The 26,884-nt window shown below is 33.6% G+C and overlaps 1 protein-coding gene across 1 annotated transcript; it reads left to right on the plus strand.

Moving 5' to 3' along the window:
- Positions 1-1,734: 1,734 nt before the first annotated feature.
- LOC129237074 (neuroglian) lies at positions 1,735-26,040 on the plus strand. The gene is made up of 7 exons (XM_054871474.1): positions 1,735-1,775; positions 7,123-9,359; positions 9,424-10,000; positions 10,072-10,236; positions 10,391-10,759; positions 10,827-10,930; positions 25,374-26,040. The coding sequence occupies exons 1-7, from the start codon at positions 1,735-1,737 to the stop codon at positions 25,553-25,555; spliced, it is 3,675 nt and encodes a 1,224-aa protein (XP_054727449.1). The 3' UTR covers positions 25,556-26,040.
- Positions 26,041-26,884: the final 844 nt, after the last annotated feature.

Here is a 26,884-nt window from a genome sequence, read left to right on the forward strand (position 1 = left end):
TGCATCTGTATCAGGAAAAGGACTGTGTTCTTTGAAAAAGTCTACCAATCTTTTTACATCGATACCATCTCTTTCTATTCTAGCATCTGTAGAGTCACTGTGTTGATGACTTTTATTGAAAGATATGTCACAAAAATTTTCTATGCTTTGAATAATATCTTTACAATAAATAACTCCTCTGATCCATTTATAAACTACACTTTCAGTGGCACCTCGTTTAAAAGGACCCCCTTCGACGCTCATTCCTTTCATTAAAGTCTGCTCAATAGTCTGATCACTTGCAATACCAGAAAAAAAATATCTGATCGCCTAGATGTGAAATATCCTGTTGTATATTTTTCGAACTCTGCTGGATCCATTATATACTGTAATTCCTTCATATCTTGCAGATAAATTTGTGCAGCCTTCGCATAGGGAAAATGTCCTGATGCGTGGAATAGTGGAATCATCAGCTCAATACTATGTAGATGTAAATTCCAATCCCCCATACGGTCGGCAGCAATGAAGTCTTTCAATATTGTTACCATTCGAAAATACGTAATCCATAGTTTTGATGTTTTATTTTTATTTTCAAGCTCAACTAACTTATCTTCAAAAATTCTACTTAGCATTTGAAATCCTTGGTTTTCTGTAATTTCATTGTAATTGAACATTTCAAAAAACATCGATATTTGTTCGTCATTCAATACGCATTCCGCATTATTCTCCTTAAGATCTTCAAAAATTATTTGTGCTAAAGCTTGTTGCAATAAGGTATGAGCACGTACTGTTCTAGCATAGGCACGTCCTGACGTTATGTGATCAATCGTATTTTCTGCATAAATGGTAGAAAGAACTTCTTTTATCCCACTTCCAGCCATACTATAGCCAATAGATCCCATGTAAAACATTAGAGTATGAAACGAGCCTAATCTGACTACAACTAATATTTCATCTGATAAACACACAGCAGAAGCTGCCCTCTTCCACTCGGTAAAAAAAACAATTGTTCGTCAGAAATATGCGAGGTTTTCAAGTTGCTCCGATAACTAAACACTTTTGCAAAATTTTGGAAGTTTTAAATAAAATCCCAAAATTTTCACTATTACGTATTCACAACATTCGCTCAACACGTGTCACTTATAACTGATTTAGCCAGAACAAATTCATAGTACGCCGCAGCTGCCGTTCCCCTCTTCAAGTTTGACTACCTGCTCAAGGTCTCTTCGACCCGTCAAATAAAATGGAACGTTGGGAAGATGTTTGTCTTTATCTATTTAAGTAAAATTTAACGTAGAACTAAAAAAAAATTTTTCCAACTCAATATTATGCTCCAATATATTAATTTTTCATATTTTTTTGTTTAAACAATGAAAAAATTAATTGCACAATATAATATTGGTAGAAGTTACAATTTAGAGCATACAAAAGAAAATCCTGTTGGTTACATGGCAATTCATTCAGTCCCTACGAGATCCGAGGTCAAAACCCCTGGGCACTCCACTAAAGGATTCTCACGCCAATTATATAAATAAATATGTGAATGTATGTAATATAATATATGTGTGTATATACGAATGTATGTGTGTATACAGCTATGTATGTTTGTTTAAAAAGTTGTAGCAAAAGCAAATTCCGCGCTCGCTAAGCGCCAGCTGGGAAAGAAGGTGTGGCAGCTTGTCATAGTTGCACTGGCGCAATCGCTTTTAATTAATTCATTTAAATGAAGACTTCAACTACATTAACTAAACGCTAATGGCAACATTCAGACAACAACAGCAACAAGAGCATTATGAGTAAGGTTTCCTGTGTGTTGTGAGTTGTTGTAGAATTTTTGCATAATCATAAAAAGTTATGGCAGCTCCAGAAAAACAATTTATTAATGCAAGAGTTTACGTGTGTGTGTGTGTATGCACGTTCCGGTTTTATGTTATACGCTGCCTGTCATACTAGTCGGACTTGCACATCTCTTTTGATTTTTGAATTTATTTTACTTCTTGATTTTTATAGTTTGCTGTTTATTTTATTTCTTTTTGTTCTGCAACTTTTGTTGGTTGTGAGTTGTCTGCGCAATTAATAAAATAAGTAGAATCTTTAGTCGGAGCTCATTTGTCTGATTGCCTTCATAACTACCGAGTAGTTTATTTATACTTAACTGTTGCTTACCTCTTTTTATTTTCCCCTTTTTTTCCTTTTCACTTCAATCTGTCTGACGGGTCATTAATTTAGTCAAATAAGGAAGATTTATTTAAAGCCTCACTTGAACTCGCATTAATTTTTTGATTGGCGGGTTGCGCCGACTGATGAGCAACTATCCCAGGGAATTAGGAAAAGTTGAAGTGATGTGATGAATGCGAAATAAATCCAAATAAATAACTAAGAAGGGATTTACAAAAAAACTTAGTTTAGTCAGTTGTGTTTATTGACATTCGTGTCTTATTTTTGTTTTTTTCTTTGTTTTTGATGATTGCTTACACTAAATTTTCTCCTAATTCACTGAAAGCCCTTACACGTATTTAATTTAGTGGCAGTGAGCTCCCAATTTACATGGCGCATTTTCTATTCGTATAAATTATGTAAAGTTCTAAAAGTCAATTACAAAAGTAAATATCTGTATGCGTATAACCCTGCAGGAAAAATCTGTACTGGTAAAGGGTTTTCCAATAACAGGTGTTAGGTGTTAAACAGGAGAGATGATTAACGATTTTTAATGGCCGGAATTGAATGGTATTGATCTGGACAACGTTTATTTTCAACAAGACGGCGCTACGTGCCACACAAGCAACGAAACCACCGGGGAAAAGTTTCCGGACCGTGTTATCTCTCGAAGAGGTGATCACAATTGGCCACCGAGATCTTGTAATTTAACACCCTGTGACTTTTTTCTTTGGGGCCACGTGAAAGAGAAGGTCTACGCCAATAGCCCAGGGTCGATTCAAGACCTCAAAGATGGAATTCGTGAGGCTATCCAATAGGAGGACATAGGACAGCCACTTTGCAATTCGGTTATGGAAAATTTCATGAAAAGGATATTGTCCTGTAAACGTGGCCGTGGTGGTCATTTGCCTGATGTTATTTTCCACTCTAAACGCCATACCTTCCTCTTTATAATGAAATAAACATCCGATCATTTATATTAAAAAATAGCGTTTGGCTTTGAATATCAAAATAACACCTCTTATTAAATAACCCTTTAAAACAAACATTTGGTCCAGGTCCAATAATAACGACGTAGAAATTTTCTACAATTTTACTGTTAAGTTACTCTTAGAGCGAGAAATGAGAAGCAAGAAAGTGTCAAATTAGTAAACTTCTGCTCACTACAATGTTCTTCTTCTTCGTTTTTGGTGCGACAGGCTTTTAAGCGATTTTGGCCCAATTTAACAATATTCGCCAGTCGTTTCGATCTCGTGCTAACCGGCGCCAGTTAGACACACCAAGTGAAGCCAAGTCCTTCTCTGTCTGATCTATCCAACGCAGAGGAGATCTTTCTCCTTCTCTGCTGCCACCAGCTGGTACCGCATCGAATACTTTTTTCGCTACACGATGTCTATGTAGTCTATAAAGCTCATACAGCTCCATCGCCTACGACACTCGCCGTCGCCAACGTGCTGAGGTTCCAAATTGAGCCGCAGAACATTTCTCTCAAATACTCCATGGGACGCTTCATCGGATATTGTCATTATCCAAGCTTCTGCTCCATGCAATAGGAATGGCATGATGAGAGGCTCATAAAGTGTTAGTTTTGTTCGTCGAGAGAAGGCTTTTTTTGCGGATGAGAGAATTTAAAATGCCTAATACATCATCAAAGCTTGCGACGGCAGCAATGGTATTCCCGGAGACTAAAAAACTCCCCCTCCTTTGGAACCGTCGGCCGCCCTAGAACCGCTTTCCCCATTCAATAAGAGTGGCGTTCCATCTTTTACAAGATCTATGCTTGTGTGCCTGTGTCCAGGTCCCACTTTTTCATCTGCAGCTTTCCCACGATTCCTCGTTGCTTAACATCTTGTCGATTACATTTACAAAATACCGACGGTATTTTCCAGCGTTCGGTGTCCGAAAGCATTTGGGTTGTATAAAAATTGACTTCACCAAATCTTCTGCCATACCATGTGGCGACGTCTTTTATTAGCCTAACCGTCCATCTGCCGCGTGTTTCGTTTCTCCAGCGGTATTGCCATAGCCTTAGCGTTTCGTTCTTTATTTCGCGCAATGGAGAGCGTGGTAGCCATCATTGTTTCTCATTTCATTTGGGTTGGTCTCCCTATATTTGTCATGAGTCTACTGAGTAGAGATGCCATTTCCACGGCTTTCTCGAGAGGAGGTAGTAAGAAAAGTTAGGTTATTTTAGTATAAACATTTAAAATTCGAAACATTTTTTTTAATAATGCAAACTGTTTGAACCGAATTTATGAACCATTAAATTTTATAAAATAAAATTTCGAATAAACTCAAAATTCACGTTGATTTTTAATACTTTTCCCCTTTTCTACATTAAAAAAAATGTCGTGCATTCGTGTATTGAGTATTGCGGCAGTGATAATGGGCCAAGTTAGAACACAATTATATTTCTCATGAATATAACTTTTCGAATTCTATATTTGTTCTCTCGAATTTAAGCTGGAATTCTTAGCCAAAATTTTCAAGCTTTGCAAGCTAACGGAGCGTTTCTTACATCTCCAAAGATAAATTAGTGCGATCGTGTGAAAACTGCTCCACAAGCAAAGTTCGAAGAGTTTAGAAAACCTGAAAGTAATCAAATGTGCGACAATTCTCATTCATTACTAGTGGATTTTCCTGCGGGGTGTGCATTGCAACGTTCCTCTGCCGTTTTCTCCACATAACCTTTGTGCATTTATATGTGTGCTTTCTCAGCCCTTTGCTGACCTTTTAGACCAGCCTTGCGCGTCCGCATTGTTTTCAATTATAGCAGCGAATTTCAATATGTACACACACACACACATACAAAGTTAAATACATTTAATTGCACACTCAAATAACAATGTAATTCAAGGGGCACAGTAAATAACCCTTTACAACTACAAACACACTTTTGGCATTTGCATATATACGAGTTTATTTAAGAGTATACAGGTGGCGCAAAATTAAGCATCCAATTTTGTTTTTGGAAAAACTTTTTACTAAATAAATAAAAATCATTTTGAGTAACGGAAATCTTTATTTTGATCTTTACGCGCTCCATTGCTTGTCTGTTTGCATACTGCAGCTGTCTGTTTCACGAGTGTCGAATATGATTGACGCACGACGCCATTTGCAAAAATTATAATTCTTCCGCTAGGGTGATTAATTTTGCGCCACCCTGTATTTACACTTTTGTCGAATACACTGCTTCCAAACTGGTACCCTTTCAGGTGATTCAAAGTTATAACTATTTTTGTTTTTTTTTTGTAATCTTTTTCATATGAAAATGTATTTGTATGAAGCAGAGCTATACATTATACGAGGGTTGCTATGTATTTATATTTCTTGAAAACGATTATATCTTTTTTCCAAATAATCTCCATGTGGATCTATGCACTTTTGCATTCACTTAAATCAATTTTCGAAGCACTTTGTCCAGTCGCTTTTCCAGCGCGTTTTTATATTCCATGGGATCCAATCTTATTGAAGCTCGTCATGCTAACGAACCCAATCCCACGGTATGTGATGTGGCGATCTTGCTCACGCATTTCGCTTACAACAGCGAGATTTTTTGGCAAAACAACCGATTTTGGACGACCTTCCCTACCGGTTTTTTGCAGGAACAAGGGTCCTCATGATCTGCAAACGTCTAGCAGGAAAATCCTGGGTCTGTAGCCTAAGAATCCTGAGACGGATGTGTATCATGATAATAAGACCAATGATAATATATGGAGCGGTTGCTTGGGTGTTGGAATCCGCTCTCTCAACAGTGCGGGCAGCACTAAAACAGCTTCAGCGCTTAGCATGTGTTTGCATCACGGGAGCGAATCGGGCCTGCTCTACAGCTGCAATGGAGATGATACTTGAGCTGACACCGCTCAAACGTACCCTGTTGAATATAACTAGGGAAGTTTTCGACAAAGGAAATGTGATCTCATCTAAAAACATCGATTGCTGAATCTGCGGCTCCCAGTTGCCCAGCTACTTAGGGAAGATATAGCTCAGTATTGAACTGAACAATAGGTTAAACTGGAGTGCATCTGCATTAGAAAATAAACTCCAAAGGTGTACCGTGCACTGGTACACGGATGGCTCAAAGATACCGGAAGGTATAGGCGCTGGTCCCAGAACCAAGCGTTCTGTGCCGATTGGTAGTTTTTCAAGCATCGTCCCAGCGGACGTGTATACCATCTGTCTATGTGCAGAGATCAACTTAGACAAGAATTTCAGAAATAAGTGACAGTCAGGTGGCACTCCGAGTTCTGTTATCCTGTGAGATTAAGTACTCACTAATGCTTGAGTGTATCGGGGAATTGAATATGTTATGGACGCACATTCGTACAGAGATATAACTGAGAACGAAGTAGCGGACGCATTGGCATGACGGGCTGCGGTCTCATTACCGTTGAAGGTTATAGCGGCGAGAAGGTTAAGGTATCTCCGCCAATTGTAGACAGAAGCAGGGCCTCTACGCTCAGCCCACCCCAGCTCTATCTTAAGTTTAATAAGGGAACTGAGCTTGGATGAGATACTGTGATGAGTAGAGTGCACAAAAGACCTTGAGGTCGAATGCAAACCCGAAAACACATCTATCTATCTACAGTTTTCTTGACTAGAACCCGATGAGATGACTAAATATTATAGGCAGTCCTAAAGTAAAGTACTTACAGTTGACACCTGCGACCTTTCTACTCCTCGGAGTATACCTATCAAAGGCCTTCAATTTTATCAAGGAATACTGATGGTGTGTGAAAGATTTACTAGATCTCACTGTCTCTTTAGCTGAAATCACAAAAAGCTTCCTGATTTAGTCGTGCATGCCTATCAGTATCGTCACCACATTTCCACTCTACTACACAGTTTAAGAGAGCCCTGATCCGCTTCACAATATTAAACTTCAAACTGTTTTTCAACCATATACATTTCAATAATTGCTCCAATATAAGTTTCTTATCAACTCTCTCTCTCTCATTACTCACTAATTTTTCTTTCTTCTTGCAGTTACCGATGGATCAAGAACGGCAAGAAATTCGATTGGCAAGCTTACGACAATCGTATGCTTCAGCAACCCGGTCGTGGTACGCTCGTAATCACATCACCCAAAGACGAGGATATGGGTCAGTATCAGTGTTTTGCAGAAAACGAATTCGGTACGGCCACCTCGAATTCCGTGTTTGTGCGCAAAGCCGAACTGAATGCATTCAAAGATGAAGTGGCGAAAACAATTGAAACAAATGAAGGTGAACCCTTCTCGTTGAGTTGCGAGGCACCTGACGGTTGGCCCAAGCCCATTGTGAACTGGTTGATACAGCATTCTTTGGATGGCACCATTAAATCGATTAACGATTCACGCATGACACTCGATCCCGAAGGCACACTCTGGTTTTCGAACGTAACACGTGGAGACGCTTCTGATGATTTCTTCTATGCCTGTTCGGCTACCTCGGTATTCCGTAATGAATACAAAATTGGTAATAAGGTATTGTTGGATGTGAAACAGACCGGCATTAGCGCCGCACAGAACAAACAACCACCAAAGAGGCAATATGTTACGCGTAAGAACGAAGTAGCGTTACGTGGCAAACGCGTAGAGCTATATTGTATTTTTGGTGGAACACCACTGCCGCAAACAGTGTGGTCGAAAAATGGCGCACCCATAAAATGGAGTGATCGAGTAACACAAGGTCATTATGGTAAATCGTTGGTCATCAGGCAGGCAAGTTTCGACGACGAAGGCTCCTATACGTGTGATGTTTCGAATGGTGTTGGCAATGCGCAATCGTATTCAATCAATCTTAAGATTTTGGCCACACCCTACTTCACGAAAGAACCAGAGATCCAGAATGCCGCCGAAGATGAAACGGTCGAGTTTGAGTGCGCAGCTGCTGGTAATCCAGAGCCGACAATTCAATGGATCCACAATGGCAAACCAATTGCACAATCACCACCCAATCCACGTCGTACTGTCCAGAGTAATCGCATTATCTTGCGCGATCTCGTTAAAGCCGATACTGGTAATTATGGCTGTAACGCTACCAATTCGCTTGGTTATGTCTACAAGGATGTGTATCTAAATGTGTTGGCACTACCGCCAGAGATCCAGGAAGCGCCACGCAAAGAAGCAACAGTCGACGGCAAAAATGTGACGTTACGTTGCCGCGTCTTTGGTGCGCCAAAGCCACAAGTGAAATGGATACATAATCACCAAGAATTGACCGGCGGACGCTACAACACCTTACCCTCAGGTGATCTGGAGATCCAAGAAGTTGCATTTAGTGATGAAGGCGACTACACTTGCTTTGCCTCCAACAAGTTCGGCAGTAAATCCGCAAATGGAACGTTGACAGTAATGAAGAGAACGAGTATAATACATGAACCGCAGAATTACGAGGTGGCTGCTGGCAAATCGGCGACATTCCGTTGCAATGAGGAGCATGATGACAAGCTCGATCTGGAGATTGAATGGTGGAAAGATGGGCAGCCCATTGATTTCGAATCGGAGGCACGTTTCATGAAGACCAATGACAATTCGCTGACCATACCCAAGACTGTTGAATTGGATTCGGGCGAGTATACATGCGTAGCACGCACGCAGTTGGACGAAGCTTCGGCCAAGGCTAACCTCATAGTGCAGGACGTACCGAATGCGCCGCGATTGGTTGGCATCGTTTGTATGACCAATAGGATAAGGGTGACCTGGGAACCGCAAGGTGACAATCGTTCACCCATTCTTTACTACACCATTGAATTCAATACTTCCTTTACACCCGACTCTTGGGATGTCTCATACGAGAAGGTACCCTCCACTGAAGTCGCATTCGTTGTTGACTTAACCCCCTGGGCTAATTACACCTTCCGCGTAAAAGCGTTCAATAAAATCGGGCCATCACCGCCATCAGAAAACAGTGAAGTGTGCACAACACCGTCAGATGTGCCCTACAAGCACCCCGAAAATGTACAAGGCATGGGTACAGAGCCCAACAATCTAGTAATTTCGTGGACGCCAATGCCAGAAATTGATCACAATGCGCCAGACTTCCATTACCGCGTATCTTGGAAACGCGATATACCGGCTGCCTCTTGGGAGAGTAGAGATATCTATGATTGGCATCAAAACAATTTGGTAATCCCAGACCAACCAACCTATGTACCGTACCTCATTAAAGTGGTGGCTATAAACGAGCGAGGCGAGGCAAATGAGGCGCCTACAGAAGTCATCGGCTATTCTGGCGAAGATCGTAAGTAGTAGACATATTTGTTGGAAGCTTCATAATACCTATGTATAATTTTTTTAATTCGAAGGCCCATTGGAAGCTCCCACCAACTTCAGCATGGTTCAAGTTACCGCCGCCACCACGGCTATGTTACGCTGGAATCACGTTAGCCCCGAATCGGTACGTGGACGCTTCAAGGGTTATAAAATCCAAACATGGACTGAGAAGGAAGGTGAGGAAGGTTTGCGTGAGATACATGTCGATGCGATCTCCGACCAGGCGCTCGTAACACAATTCAAACCCGACTCGAAGAATTTCGCGCGTGTGCTCGCTTACAATGGACGTTTCAATGGGCCACCCAGTGTTGTCATTGATTTTGATACGCCCGAGGGCGTACCGTCACCGGTACAGTCGTTAGATGCATACCCGCTGGGTTCATCCGCCTTCTGGTTGACTTGGAAGAAACCATTGCAACCAAATGGTAAATTAACCGGCTACAAAATCTACTATGAAGAGGTGAAAGGTAGCTATGTAAGCGAGCGACGTGAACTCGAACCACATATTACCGATCCACTACAGATGAGCACGAAAATGGCTGGTTTGCATGCAAATACTAAATACAGAATTTCGATAACAGCGACCACGAAAATGGGCGAGGGATCTGAGTGAGTTTGATACAAAAAAAGTATTTAAAGTTTTTGCACTGGAATTACGTTTGCATTTTGCTTATTCACAGACACTTCATTGAGAAACGCACTTTGCCAGAGGACTCACAGAAGCCGGCGGTACCTGCGTTCGCCTGGGAGCAATTGCCATCTGATAATGGGCTCGCAAAATACCGCATCAACTGGCATCCCAGCACAGAGGGACATGCGGGCACACATTTCTACACTCAATACAGGTGAGCGAGCGGAAATAATGAAAAATAGCGCCCTTTTGCTTAGAAATTATATTTATTTAGTTGTATGAACATTTTTGAGTAATTTTTTGTTTGTTTAATTTCAATGCCAATTTTCCAAAAACGCATTACCTGCATCTTTATTTTTCCAACTCAGAATTAAAGGTCAATCAGACTTCGAAAAAGTTGATCCTGAGTTCACCAAAGATTTCCAGGAGGTCGCCGGTCTTGATCCAGATAATGTTTATGAATTCCGCGTGGTTGCAGTCGATGGGCTGCACGAGACACCCAGTGAAATAAGAGAAATCGTTGTTGACGGACCCACTAAGGTGCCCAATCAAAATGTGGCGAATGCTGGCTGGTTCATCGGTATGATGCTGGCGTTGGCTTTCATCATTATACTCTTCATTATTATTTGTATAATACGACGCAATCGCGGTGGCAAATATGATGTGCACGATCGTGAATTGGCGAATGGCCGCCGTGACTATCCCGACGAAGGTGGATTCCATGAATACTCGCAGCCGTAAGTTGCCTAACAATAAGACTGAAATCAAACATTACACACATTTTTAAAATTATGTTTGTTTCAGTTTGGATAATAAGAGCGCTGGTCGCCAATCGGTTAGTTCGGCGAACAAGCCCGGTGTGGAGAGTGACACCGACTCGATGGCCGAATATGGTGATGGTGATACAGGTGAGTCAAAATCAAGTAGATAATAAATAGTGCAACGTCGAATTGTCCGTGAAAATCTGCGATGGCATAGCTGTATAAACCTATGAAGCTTCGCAAAATATGCATATGTATGTATGCACATCTGTGTATGTATGTATGTATGTGCATCGAGAATGGTGCTCACCATTAGTGTTTCTCCACTTGTTCTCTGTAAATTTTATTTACTTATTTATTCCATATTATTTTATATATTTTCTTTCTTTTCTATGTATTTATTGTTTTTTTTTGTTTTTTCCCAAATTTGTATAAAATGCGTGTGATTTTGAAAATGAGCGCCGCAGCTGTTGCAATAAAAGGCGTTGCAAATAATTTACCCACAGTGGCCGAACGACAAGACGAGGCTGCCGCCGCAGCAGCACGCATACTTAAACATTAGCCTTGAAACACTGTTACAAATTGCAAATATAGTAAATTCATTTTAAAATATGCAAAGGTAAAGAAGAATTTCGCAGCCGCGAGTTTTAAATTTACTAATGCATGGGATACCTTTTTTGATTTTCGTGTGTTCCTTAACTCATACATTTTTGAAATTTGCGGCGGAAGCCATTAATATTTGAAAAATTATTTTTAGTATTTGTTGCTAACAATTTTTAATATTTTCAAGTTTTCTGGCAAACTAATAAATTCGGCAATTCATGCTTAAAGATACAAGAAAAAATAAACAGTGAAAGAAATTATTTTCCTACTGGCTAAAACATGAAAAATATAGCTGGGGGGAAATATTTGGTTGGTCTTATTTATTTTACAAATTTAATGCCTTGTTTTAATATTTAATTGCATAATTCAAAATTTAGTGGATGTAGCAATAACACAAATTGTATGGTAAAATATTTTTCTTTCATATACATAAATATTTCGAATATTGAGTTAACTTGGAAGTTCAGCAAAAGTTTAAGTTTGAAGAAAATCGTAAAACTTTATTTGATTTATAATTTTTTGAAAAGAAAAAAATTTAAGTTTATTTTTTATTTTTTCCTTAAACATTTAGAGGTGGAAAAATAAATTTTTTGTTTAAAAAATAACTAATAATAAATTTTTCGGAAATTGAAAATAATGTCAAAAATAATCAAGAAACAATAAATATTTCTAAAATTGAGTCAACTTAAAAATTCTGAAAAAAATTTAATTAAAAAAAGTTAAAAAATATTTTTTTAAGACATGATTAAAAATATTTTTTTTGTTTAAAATTTAGCTAATAAATAATAAATATTTCGGTAATTGAGAAAAAAAAAATTAAAAGTCAAGAAATGGTTATAAAAATAACCAATAAATAATAAATATTTCAAAGGATGCGTTCAGAAAAAAAAAATAAAAATTAATTAAAAAAAGCTTAAACATTTTTTTAAGATAAAATAATTTTGTTTGCTTAATAATTAACTAATAAACAATACATATTTGGAAAGATGAATTAACTTGAAAATCAAAAACAAAAACTCATTTAAAAAAAAGGTTGACTTTTTTTAAGCTATGGTTAAAAATAATTTTGTTTGTTACAAAAAAAACTAATAAATAATAAATATTTCGAAAAATGAATTAACTTAAAGATTTCTTTCAGAAAAGTTTAAAACTTGTTTTTTTAAGATTTATTTAAAAATAACTAATAAATAACAAATATTTGAAAATTGATTTGATTCAAAAATTCAGAAAAAAATTTATTTTAAGAAAAGTTTACATCTTTTTTTAGCAAGAAATAGTTATAAAAATATTTCTTTAAGAATAACCAATAAATAATAAATATTCACAAAATTAAGTTAATATTTTTTAATAAGTTTTTTTTTTAATAATTAATGGAAAATTGAGTTAATTCGAAAATAAGGAAAAAAAAGTTTTATTCAAAAAAAGTTTAAATTTTTTTAAGCTATTAAAAAATTTCTAAAAAAATGTAATTTTAAGAAACGTTTAAACTCTTTTTTTGCAAGAAAAGGTTATACAAATGTTTGTTTAAAAATAACCAAATGTTTGTTAAATAATAACCTCGAAAATTTAGTTAACTTAAATATTCAGAAAAAATTGGATTTTGATAAAAGCGTAATTTTTTTAAGACATTGTTAAAAAATGATTTTAAAATTACTACAATAATAAATAATAGATATTTCGGTAATTGATTTAATTTAAAATAAAAAAAAAGACTTAACGTTTTTTTTAAGATGTAGTGAAAAAAATTTTTTTGTTTAAAAAATTACAGTACCCGAAAAAATTCATGCTTACGAATTCCTGATTACCGACTTTAAAAGTTTCAGAAACTGATGCGGTATAATTTTTAGATCTCGAATTGTGGTACAGTATTTAATGTTTTTTTTTTGTCAAAATTATTATTTTTTTTATTGTCAAAAAATGTATATTTTTTTTGTTTTTGTCAAAAAATGTTTTTTTTGTTGCATTTTTTTTTAATGCATTTTAAATAAAGTACGTGGAGATCACAATTTATATAAAATAAAATTATCAAAAGTTTCAAATGTGAACGACCTAATCAATTATGTCAAGATTTTATTCCAACTTGAAATATTAAAATATCCTTTAAGCTGTTCAGTTTGATTGCTAACCTTTACTTTGTGCCAATTTGCTTTGGACAATTTTTAATTTGAATACTAAGCAAGGTTAATTCAAAATTATTAAAATAAAGTTAAATGAAGGCCCTGAAGAAGAGGGTAACAACGTCAAACTCCGAAAAAGATTGAAGCGAAATCGGCCAATCAGTTATTGTGCGCGCAAAAAATTACAAATACGCTAAAGGGTTATGTTTTTTATTCAAATGGAGAAAAACCTTTAGAAGAACGAATCGCTCAATCGCCCGGCAGACAAGATGGGGCATTAATAACATAATGGAAATATCAATCGGATAAGACTTTATCTAAAATAAACTCTGGGAAAGTTTGAACTTCCATGAGCAACCCAAAAATACGCAAAAAATAATTCCAAACGCTTTTACGTACCTTTCTCGAATTCCATTATTATTCTTAATGAATCCATCTTTGACCTGTTTACACCTGTTATCAAATGCTATGTGCAATGCTCTACAAATAAGTAGTTGGATTCAAGGTACATTGAAGCGTAGCGGCAGAAGTATTTTATGACTTGATATGGAGCAGTTTTGAGCCCACAAACTAAGTTGTCATACCACAAGTCGAGTTTACCACCGATTTAGAGATCATAAATTATGTTAATATTTCAAGTTTTAACAAGGTTTTAAAGATAAGGTCGGTCAATTTATTCCAATTTTTCTATTAAAAAATAGTTAATTCGGAAAAATAATTTACTAAGCCTCAAACTGAAAGAAAATTTTTTTTAGATCACCACTAAATTTGGTTAAAACAGGGCAATTAATATCATATTAAGTACAAGAATTGTATCATCTTACATTGATTTCCATTCAAAAACTTGTATGAAATGTTTTCAAGTTTCAAGTTATTATACAGATGTATATAATGTGTATGTACGAAGGGACTGATGAAAGTGCGCTTAGTTGATTGCCTCCCTTAGAAGCTGAAATAAAACTTTAGATGCCTTATTTCTGGCACAACATCACGACACACACACCATAAATTGTAGAAAAAGCTCGACCAAACACCTATACACGCCCCTTATTAAATAGTCGCATTCTTAAGTAATCAAACCCTAGGTTAGCTTTGGATTCTCATCACTCCCCAATGCCGCAACTACGTCATTAATCCAAGATATTGCGCAAGTTTCATGAGAGTTGCTTTCCACAGAAACATTTTTGGTTTAGAATTTCCAAAACGACTTGGAGATAATCACAAGCGATAGTGCATTCTCTCCATATGCTATTTTAAATATATTTCCACTGGTTGAGGTTACGTTACGTTACGTTGAAATCCATACAGAAACTATTTCTGAGATGTCCTGTAGAGATGATGAGTGATGGCCTTCCCAATATCTTTGCTTTTTGTGCCTCTCTGCTGACTGTTTTTTAGTGAAACTCCAAACGCCTTCAATGTCAGCAGACTATTGTATGTCGAAAAGCCAAGCCGTTCTATTCTACTACTACCATTGTACAAAAATACAAGTAAAAGCACTCTTCTTCTTCCTATTTTTTATCAGGCATCCTTGGTGTGAATTTGACAGGCAGTCAAGTGTGTGACGGTGTGAGTGCTTGGTATTTTTGCTTAAGCGTATTAACGGGGTTGCTATTCCAAATTCGATTTTTTATGGTAGCGTTAAAAGCAATAGAATATAGACAAAAAAAATATAAAATAATATCTTTGACTTGGAAAATTCACAATAAGATATATGTTTAATATATTTCTTAGCTATAATAATGCTTTTTATTGGGAAATATCTGAATTTTTATTTTTTATTTATTTATTTTTATTTATTTATTTATTTTTTTTTTGTTTTGTTTTGTGTTTTAGACTTTTTAATACGATTTTCTATGAAATTTAATCATTTTTATACAACTATGTTATATAAAAGAGCGTTTTGGAATCAGGTGATCTAAGGTGTGGGCATTTTTTGACAACCAGCTGAGAGTGTTTTTTCTTATGGATCAGTACAATGACAGTTACTCTACTCTCTTTTGTAGTGACATTCTGATACACAAAATGTTGTTTTTGGTCTAGAGTCACCGCCTCGTATAAATGCGCTTGCTATGCCAAATCATCCAACATGTTTTTAGTTTTTTTTTTTAATTTTACAAGAAATATTTTCAGTGTTGTCAACTAAGCAGACGTTTGCCAGTCCCTCTGTACATGTCTTTGCATCACAAATATCATTTGAGTAAAATGGCCAGTAGTCGCTTTGGGATCTACTTACATATACATATTCGAGTACAATTTATTTATTCTTGTTAGCAGCTCATTTTCATCATCATATGCAAATGTTCGAAATAAAATTAATTTTGAACGGCGCAGAGATAAATTTCAAACTATAAATTATCTGACCACAAATAAGTTATTGACTACAAGCGAAAATATCAAAAATACAAAAATATCAAAAATACAAAAATAATAATAAATACATACAATACTCAAAACTCATATTCCCATTAAATGGGCTCACGCTTCTTAGCTGCATATCATATTTCTGATCGAAATTCAATTGTACTCATTGCTATACATATCGCTCGTTTGCTTCGATAGTGACATAATTCAAAAAAAATTGATTTTTTATAAGTATGAAAAAGTATGCTGTATGCTGTGTAAAAAAAGCATGGTGATATCTTTGAATGGCATCTAATTAAAAAATGGACACGAAAAATATTGGTCGGGCGAAAATCATTATATCACAAAATTTGTATAAGGGGTTGGGGGTAGTCATTGCCCCGAAAAAATGATGATTTTCAATAATTTTTTTTTTTTTCTAGTCAATTGCTTTATTTTACAAAAATAAAAACATAGCACTAATACATCATGTTTCGACTTGATTTTAGCAAATTTTCAAAAAAAAAAAAGTAATAATTGTAAAATTTATCGCTGTTTGTGAGTCCGTTTCTCTATAAGTCCCTTGCGATCATCACAAGTCCTTGGAAATTCATCTAAAATCAATCGGACAAGAGAAATTAGTTTTATTAATAGATAATCTTGTGCCTGATCGAAGGTTTTTTCTTTCAAAATTAACAATATGGCGGACTCAAGAAATATTTTTTAGATTTTCGATAAAAAAAACCGACAGTTAATTGTTTAAAAAATGTCGAAATCTTTGAAAAAAATATCCTTCAATCAGGCACGAGTTTCTCACGTTTTTCAAAAGCAGTATAAATTTTACTGAAATTTACCAGGCAGTTTTTATGTTACAGTGTTCACCAGTTCAAAAAGCATAGTTTTGAGAAGAACGCATTTAAAGTTTTGCTATCGAATCGAAGCGCCCGAGCGCCATTTGTTAATTGTTGACTAACTCGAAAAGTATTTCACGGATTCACTTCGAATTTTCACACCAAATTTTTGAGATATTAATTATACTTTAAGAAAATGCAAAAAACCTAACCCTATAAGCTATCATGTTAAATAAACAACTCATATAAATTCTCTTTGTTATAAACAAAATGGCGCAATTTAGATTTGGCTCCTCTCCTCATTAGGAGATGGACATTTTGTTACGGTATCTGCCGCTCCTGCCAATTCATTTTAAACTGCTGCTCATTTCTAATTTATTTTTATTGTTTGTTTTTTAGCAATTTTCTTTTAACAATTGCCCAATATTTTTCAATGGATCGCAGTTCTGCAAAGTTTAGTGGGTTGTGGTGCTTTTGAACTTTTGATTTACTCCGAAGTTTTCATACCAGTTCATAGCAAAACGACTATAATCACACGATGGTAAATCGAGCCAAAACAGAACTTAATCTGTATGTTGTTTTACGGATGTCAGCAAACGTTTTTGCCAACACTCCTTCATATAAATTTCCTGATTTTTAGTGCCTGTGGTAATGAACGTTTTGCTTTTCATACCACACTGGCAGATGGCTTAGCAAACTAAACATTTTTTTAGGGCACTTATCTAACATTTTTAGCTTAAAGGCATCTGGGACGCCCACTCTTTTCGTTGCAGTATAAAACTCAGAGCCCTGAATCTGTTTAAAGTCTACGTTGACATATGTTTGATCGTCCATAACCACACAGACGCATTTATGGATGCCTTGAATGAATAATTTTCACGCACGTATTTTAGCAGACTTATTTTGTTTATTATGCCATTTTGGTGTTACGGTCTTTTTATATGATCGTAAACCTTCAATTTTGCGCACTTCTTGGACGTAAACTTTCGCCATATGGACTTGTTTTGCAGCATCTTGAAGTGAAAAGCACGGTTTTTTTTTCCTTTTTTTGGAAATAATGGCAACACTTCTTTGGCTTTTGACAGCGACAGAAATCGTTTCTTTCCTCCACTTTCAGTTCTTCCACCGGCAAGGTTTTATTTAACTTTTTTAACACATATGTTACCGTACTTTTCGGACTTTTTAAAGTTTTTGGTATGGCGTTGTGAGACTAATGAGTATTTTCTTGTCTTTAGCGGACAATTTTCTCCTCAAGCTCAGACTTAACCGAGCACATTTTGAAGAATACGTAGAAGTTGCAAAAAGTGAATACGTCAAATTAAGGAGTTATATACAGTTAGAGGGCCGAAAAAAACGAATTTTCCAGAATTTTTTCTGAGAAAACTTTTAAATTTATTCATCTAAAAATGTGTACACAAAATGTGGTTATCTTTTAACTGTATTTGAAGGCTTAGTATTAGTAAAAATATTTATTTGGAAAGGAGCTACAGCTGACCTCCGGGACCTCCGGGACCTCCTCTCAAGAAAGACGACTTTTATTTCTGAATTGGATCCTCTGAAATTAAAAAACCAAACAGATTTCATTAAAGTAAAATTAAATCTAGTAATTATTCGAAGGAATAAACGAAATAAATTTTTTTGACAAAATGGCGGTTTCTCAAAAAAAAAATCGATTTTTGACCAAAATTACGGTTGTTAAAATTGTTTATAAAAAAAAAAAATCTCGGTGAGAAAAAATCTTCGATCAATTACTAAAAAATATATTTAAGAAGCTCGAGTTAAAATTTGAGACTAATCGGTTTAGCCGTTTTCGAGTAATGTTGGTCACCGACTTTGAAAACACCATTTTGGGGAAAAATGCGCTGCCGCTCCGGCCTTGTACTTTCAAGCTCTCTAAAACACATTTTCAATTTGCGTGTAACTTCGAAAATATTCACCGGAACGATATTAAATTTTCTGTGTGTCTTCTGTGTATATATGTACATTAAGAAAAAACGATAAAGAAAAATCGATTTTTTGAAAATTCTAACTGTATAATAACCCTTTAATAATGACAACAAACCCTATGAATATGTGTACTAATTTTTTTATTTACAGTTATTTTTACGCAAGTTGTGAGCAAACACTAGTTTTTTTTGTGTCCATTCTTTAGATGAAAATATGCCTTTTCTTTTACTTAGATAGTCACAGAAAATGAAAAACTTTGAAACATTTTTTTTTAATATAGTTATGACACTATTAAAGTACTAAGTAAGCGCTATAATATTTTCTCTCATTTTTCGCTGCTTCGTTGGAGCATCGAAGGGCGCTCGCATTACACCATTTTGTGATTGTTTGTTTGTGTGCTTTTCTGTACTCGCACTTTTATAACAACAAAAGCGAAAAGCATTTGCACTATTATTTTGTGTTTACCATTTTTATATTTACATCTACATAAATTGTTTGTGTATTTCGTTGTGTTGTGTTGTTACGTACATTTTTATATTATACATATACAGTTATTATTTGTATACACACTTACATAAATATTTTATAGCATTTCAATTGCATTTTTTGCTAATTTCATTTTTCGTTTATTAAACATTTTTTTATGATTAAACTTTTCTTTTATTTTGACCAACACCGATCAACGACGACGCTGACGCATAAAACAAACCACAACTACAAAATATATACTCGTGCATACATACATACAATAGGTTTAAATGAAGACGGCTCATTCATTGGCCAATATGGACGCAAGGGACTTTGATTGCAATCAGAGTTGTAAACTTTTTCTATATTCATATCCGTCGGCAATCCACTTGATGATGAGAGCAAGTGTCAGCAGCAGTCACGGCTAAAATAACAACAACAACAAGAACAATTACAGCAAAATTTCTAACCGCACCCGTGTTTTGAATACTGCCAAAAAGTAACCAGTTAATAGTAAAATAAAATAGAAACCTGTGAAACCATTTAACGACGATGCAGCTCAGATGAAAGAATGAAAAAAAGCAAATTGAACTAAACAAAAACCATAAAAAGCAATATTCACTACCATCGCACAAAGCTGGCAATAGCAATTTTGTATTATACTAAATCATCCAAATTACAAAAACAAAAAAAAACGATAAGTTGTTAACTTTTATAGCAACCTGTATGTATGTTTTAATCTCATACACCGCCCACACATACACACAGCCGCGCACACTGTGCGCCAATATACAGCAACCAAGCAAGCACCGAGAGATAAACCGTGCGCATGCGCGCATACATACATATTTACAGCTCTCTCTTTGTATTTTTTTTTTTTTAATTATATGTAGCTTAAAATGTGTTTTATAAAAGGAAATAATCTGTAAAATCATGTGTTTATGTTCGCTTTTATACTGTTTGTACTACTCTATAATTTATTTTTTATGTTTTTTAAATTTTTAAATTTTATTTTTATAATAATGCATTTTTGTAATGTCGTTTATGTTTTTTGAATCTTTTTATGATCTTTATTTTTGGTTTTGTTTAGTATTAGTTACCACCTTCATTTATGTTTTGCTCTCTCTTTTCATAGAAAGTTAGTGTTTTTAATGGATAATTTTTAGCAATAATGTTAAAGTATATTAAAAAAACAAAAACAATCGAATCGTTTTGTAATATTAATGTAAATTAAACGACAGCAACAATAAGAAGAGTAAAAACCATATACATTAAAAGTAAGCTATTTGTGTACCTACCATTTTCGTATAAAAAACAAACACTTAAAATGAATGAATTTAAAAAGAATTAATTAAAAACGAAAATGTTTGATACAACAATAATAAAAAGCAAATGTTTTTATTATACGCTGCGATATGGTTCAAGCGGCGGTGGACAAAAATGGGAATGGTTGGTGGTGTTATAAATTCTAGTGAAGAGGCAATTACGGCTGAACAATTCGTTGAGAATTTATTTAATCGCCTTTTTTTGGCTCTAAATTAAAAAAAAAAACTTTTTTTCTAGAACAAAAAATGTATAGAAATTCAATTCTACAAAGAGGGTGTATTATTATTTAACCCTCCGTTGGACACCTTTTTCAAAACCTTCGGTTGGGCACCCGGGTTCGGTCGGACCCCCAAGTATATACTACATGCATTTGAATGGGAATATATGGCAATGCACCGTATTTATAATTAATTTTTAAGTATCACAGGTATACAAGGTGAAGTCCAAAATAGATAAGACTGAGCTAAAATAGGAACGACAGGAGCTTTGTTCTGATAACTTCGAGTCTATTTATTCAAAATAGTCCCCTCTGGCCTCGATACACTGTTTTGCGCGATATTTTCGAAAGAGCGTTCCAGGTCATTGATCGGAATGTCCTTAAGGATGTCGGTACAAGGCTTTTAGACGGTCTCTACGGGGGCAAACGTTTTCCTTTCATGGTCAAATGAAATTTTTCGAATAGGTGGAAGTCACAGGGAGCCATATCAAGCGAATACGGTGAGTGTTTGATAGTTAAAATGCGAATTCTAGTCAAAAAATCAGTCACAAGAGGGGATCGATGAGATGGTGCATTATCGTTAATTTAGTTCTTGTATTTTTCCCCCTTAAATGTAATTTTAAAACAATCTATTTTTAGCTAATTACTTTCGTTTTGCTGATTATACTTAATTTAATTTTTTCTATGCATATATTTTTGTTTTAAAGATATTGACGAACATAAATAAGGTAAGCATTTTGAATTGTGTTATTTATTTTTTAGTTAATCTGTAGTTTAGAAAATATGCATGGCTTGATTTTTTGCAAATTCTTTTAGCAAATACATATTTGTGGGCTTTTGATAAAATAACCTATTTGAACGACTTTATGTAGGCCTTACTTTTAGATCAACAAAATCACGGCCTTCGGAGAAAAAAAGTATTATTTTTTTAAATTATTTTTTTATATTTAATCCTGGCACTGGCACTAGATCAACAACAATGTCCTGTGTACATTTGATTGTCAAAACAAAGTATTGGGAAACTAAAAAACAAATAATGAATTCGCCTTTTGTTTCTTTCTGAGATGGCAGCCACATGGACACGGCGAAAGAAATAAACAAATCAGCTGATTTACCAACATCACCTTGAATAGATTCGCCTTGATTAGAGCCCAGCAATTCGGTGATTAGCTGGGCTAGAAAATACTAAGGCGATTTAAAGTTGTTTTATCAAAAGTCTGCAGATATGGATGTATTAGTAGTGTATTTACTTAATAAATTCTGCTTTCATAATAAAAAAAATTCGTTTGTTTTTTTTTATACATATATATGTACATATATTTTTTTTAATTTAAATTTTTTTTCAAATTTTCAATTTTATTTTACAATATAGTTTTTTTACCTACTTATTTTTGTTTCATTTTATTTTTTTTTTTTTTAATTTTTTACTTAATAAATTCTTTTTTCCTAATAAAAAAATGTCTTTATGTTTTTTATTTCATATGTACATATGTATATATATATTTTTTTTTTAATTTAAAATTTTTTTAATTTTATTTTACAATATTTTTTTTTCTAATTTTTTTTACAATATTTTTTTTTTAATTTTTTTTTTACTTATTTATTTTTATTTTTTATTTTTTTTTTTTAATTTTTTACTTTATTAATTCTGTTTTCATAATAAAAAAATGTCCTAATGTTTTTTTTATTTCATATGTATATATATTTTTTTAAATTTAAAATTATTTCTATTTTTTTAATTTTATTTTACAATATTTTTCTTTTTTTAATTTTTTACATATTTTTTGTTTTTTTTTTAGTTTTTTTACTTAATAAATTCTGTTTTCAAAATAAACAAATTTCTTTGTTTTTCATTTTTTATACATAATTTTTTTTAAATTTAATTTTTTTTTTTAATCTTTTTAATTTTATTTTACAATATATATATTTTATTTTTTTATTTTATATTTTTTTATTTTTTACTTCATAATATTTTATTTATTTATTTTTTACTTCATTTTAATATGAAAAGCTTCTGTGTGTTTTTTATTTTATATATATTTTTTTTTAATTTAAATTTTTTTTAATTTTTTAATTTTATTTTACAATATTTTTTTTGTTTTTAATTTTTTTACATATTTATTTTTATTTTATATACATATTTTTTTTACTTAATACATTCGGTTTTTATAATAAAATAACTTCTTTGTTTTTTATTTTATATTATACATGCATTTTTTTTAATTTTTTAATTTTATTTTATTTACAATATATTTTTTTATTTTTTACTTCATAATATTTTATTTATTTATTTTTTGCTTCATTTTAATATGAAAAGCTTCTGTATGTTTTTTATTTTATGTATATATATTTTTAATTAAAATTTTTTTTTAATTTTTTAATTTTGTTTTACAATATTTTTTTGTTTTTAATTTTTTTACATATTTATTTTTATTTTATATTTTTATTTTTTACTTAATAAATTCGGTTTTCATAATAAACAAATTTCTTTGTTTTTTATATTATATTATACATACATTTTTTTTATTTAAATTTTTTTTTAATTTTTTAATTTTATTTTACAATATATTTTTTATTTTTTTACTTATTTTTTTATTTAGTATATTGTTTAATTTTTTTCTTCTTTTCTAATAAAAAGATTTCTTTATATTTTTTTATTTTATATATATATTTTTTAAATTTAAATTTTTTTCAATTTTTTAATTTTATTTTACAATATATTTTTTTAATATTTTTACTTTTTTTTTAATTTTATTGTTTGTTTTTATATATTATTTTTTAATGTATGTTTTCTTTTTATGTTTTTTTCTTCTTACTTACCATTTATATAACACGTTTGCGGAGAAAAAGTTTCAGAGACTTGCAAAAATAGATAAGCAATTTTTTTAATTTAATATTTTAATAGCCGATTTCCACCAAACGCTTAAGAGGTCGCGGTGGTCTAGAGCTCGAAATTTTAGGGTATTTTTAGTAATTTTTTTGCAATAAGAAAATAAAAAACGATATTTAGAATTTTAGGCTTTTTATTTAACTTCTTTTACATAGAAAAATGAAAACATTTTTTTTTTTATTTTTAATAATTTAAAAAATGGCGCTGAAGTTAGTTGACCTTCCCGAAAAATTGGACCTGGACGGTATTGTCCATTTTGGCTCTTCTACATATTTATCAGAAACACAAAAATCAAAAATTGATTAATCAGTATGACTGTAACTATGTTCCGTACTAGAATAGGTAGGTAGGTAAGTTAGATGGCAAGAGTACCACAGGTATACTTCAAGTAGCACTTACGTCCCGTTTTGATACCATAATGTGAACTACTATCTGCGAAAAAGTTAGGGAAGAGAAAACCATCTATGAATAATTTTTTTTTTGTGATAACACCAAACCAAAAAAAGTCGTTTCGAAATAAATTAGTTTAAAGTTTTGAGAGTGAATATTTTCCATTGATTCCACCGCGCGACGAATCTGACTCTACCTGCTGAAATGGCTCTATTATCGAAAATACTGGGAATAGCCTTCCAAAAACTTGACAGTATATTCTTAAAAGCCTATACTTTCGAAATATCTAAAAAAATCGATTTTTTGAGAATTCTAGGCCACCGAGACCGCTTAACTAAAGTTGAGAGAGAGCTCTGTTAAGTTTCAGAAATGTGTAGCATTTCTACCGGGATACAGTTAACTCAAGCAGCTCAGTCTTGTTTACATTTGAAGCTCGCTGATAACAGACAACTATCAGAGTTGTGTTTATTTTCATATAAATAACTTCACCTGTTAAAGTCGTACATTTGATTTGCTTTTTTATCATTGTAATTTCAAATAAAGGAGGTATTTACTCCATTCATTACATTTTTTATGCTAAAAATAGGGTAAAAAAAAACATGTATTTACAAAAATTCTGCCACGCTCCAAATGTTTACATTTGAAATGCCACTAAATCTGTTAGCATAACATTTCCCCGTAGGTGTATTCCGTTCTGAAAAATTTTACGAGCTTGGATGCAACAACAATCGCACGGAATATAGAAATTCAAATGCGATGTTTAACTAACTGTATGTAGTTAAGCAAAAACTGCAGCTAAAGCTCTGAGGAAATGTTATACAATCGAATCGAATGGCTTTTTAACAGCCTTTTCAACCACATGACGTGATTGCTGTAGCAATCATACCAAGAATAAAAGAGATAGACATTTTTTTATTTGTTTAAGGGTTTTTAAAATTATTTCTTTGTTCAGGAAATTCTAAATATGGTGGATGTATAGGTGGTCCAGTAGTTCATAGTTCAATATTATCAGTTTAAAAGCTTCCAATAGAATTCAATAAGAATGCACTAAAAAATCAAAAAAAAAAGACTAATAAAAATGTTCAAATCGGCACTGCTGCAAATTAAATGTTTTAACAAAATACACAACACCAATACATACAAAGGTGTAATAATATTATAATAAATAACCAAAATAATATCTTTTAAATCACAATTGTTATAACATACCTACCCAGAGGCCATAAATATGTATGACTACATATATTGACGCCCTTTTACAAAAAAAAAAAAAACACATTCCGGTTCTTGGTCAACTAAATCTCACCGGTGAATGTATAATACCACAACTTCATCATATCCCAACTATAAATTAACACTCCCTTTCTCTTAATTTTCTACTCGCATACAAATATTTCCACAAACTAATCACCAATGCAATTATTCTCTCACTTTGCAGCTCAATTCACCGAGGATGGTTCCTTTATCGGTCAATATGTGCCAGGTAAACTACAGCCGCCCGTTAGTCCACAGCCCATCAACAATACGCCAGCAGCGCATCAGTCGCCAACAGCGCCGCCAGCGCCAACTCAAGCTGCCGCCACCACCTCGAATACAGCTGCAGTGGCCACATACGTTTAGGTAGCAGCAGAAACAAATCTACAATAACAACAGTAGCAATAGGAGCAGCAGCAGCAGCAGCAGCAGCCTAACATACAAACAAACTGAGCCTGAAGTGGGAGTGTGGGGAAAAGCTGCGAATTGGTGAATATGGCATGGAAGAGGCTAGCCAAGGCGAGGCAAAGTGTAATTTGTAGCGATTTCAATTAGATTATATTGTAAAGAAAAGCGAGCATTGGAAGCAACAGCGGGAATAGAGAGAGAAATTATTTGATAAAAATGTGAAACTTATCAAATGTAGATTTCCCTAAAATTTGTTGTAAGAATGGCACTTACGAATATTTGACGGTGTTTAGCGATGCATAAATAGGTAAGAGGAAAGCAAAAATTCGTGGTGTAAAAGGAAAAACAAAAACTTATAAACGAAAAAGTAAACATTTAAATAAAAAATGTATTTGAATTAAAAAATGCAAAAACTGCTTATGCAAGATCGCAAAAAATTTTTATAGTACGAATAATTGAAAAAAATAATTAACAGTTATGAATTTAATGAACTTGAATTTAATTTTGCTTTGCTTAAATGGTTGATGAGAGAAAAGCTAGTAGTGCCGTAGGCGAGGTCTTGTTTTGGACATTTCTTCACAGTAATGAAAAATAAAAGAAGAAAGTTGTAACAGTTTTCAAATATTTGAATAAAATTAAACATTTTATAGCATTGAGGGCCGTTTTATCAACTAACCTCTAAAATTAAACCTCATTTAATCATGCCGCTATAATATTTTTGTTCTCTCAAAAGATTATTGAACGCTCGAACTTTTATGCAAGGTGGCGCAAAATGAATCACCTTATCAGAAGATTAGCACTTTTTGCGTTCATATTTGACACTTGTGAACTAGACAGCTGCAGTTAACCAAGGAATAACAGATTTATAAGGTTTGCCTTTTAACTATGGTGAAAACAGAAATTTGTGAGGGGAACTTCACTTGGCACGATGAAGAGATTTCTATAACCCTTGGTCACTTGGGAGATTTGGCTGCCGAATTCTACACAATCATTTCACACACTCCTCCAATCTGTCGCTGTCCAGGCGGCAACAAAGTGTCATTGGTTGATTTTTTTCGTATGCCGCCAACACAATCTCAGTCACATCCCAAGTGACGTCAGCCCATTCGCTGATTCTGTCAAATTCGCTCAGAGCCGATTAACGGTCTGTTAAAGAGCAGAGCGCGTAAACGTCAAAATAAGGATTTCCCAATCTAAAAAAATTTATTTTATTTAGTAAAAAAGTTATTCAAAAACAAAATTGGATGATTAATTTTGCGCCATTTTGCATTTAGCATTTGCGGTTAT

This window comes from Anastrepha obliqua, chromosome 2 (assembly GCF_027943255.1).
Source record: "Anastrepha obliqua isolate idAnaObli1 chromosome 2, idAnaObli1_1.0, whole genome shotgun sequence".
In the NCBI taxonomy this organism is placed as follows: domain Eukaryota; kingdom Metazoa; phylum Arthropoda; class Insecta; order Diptera; family Tephritidae; genus Anastrepha; species Anastrepha obliqua.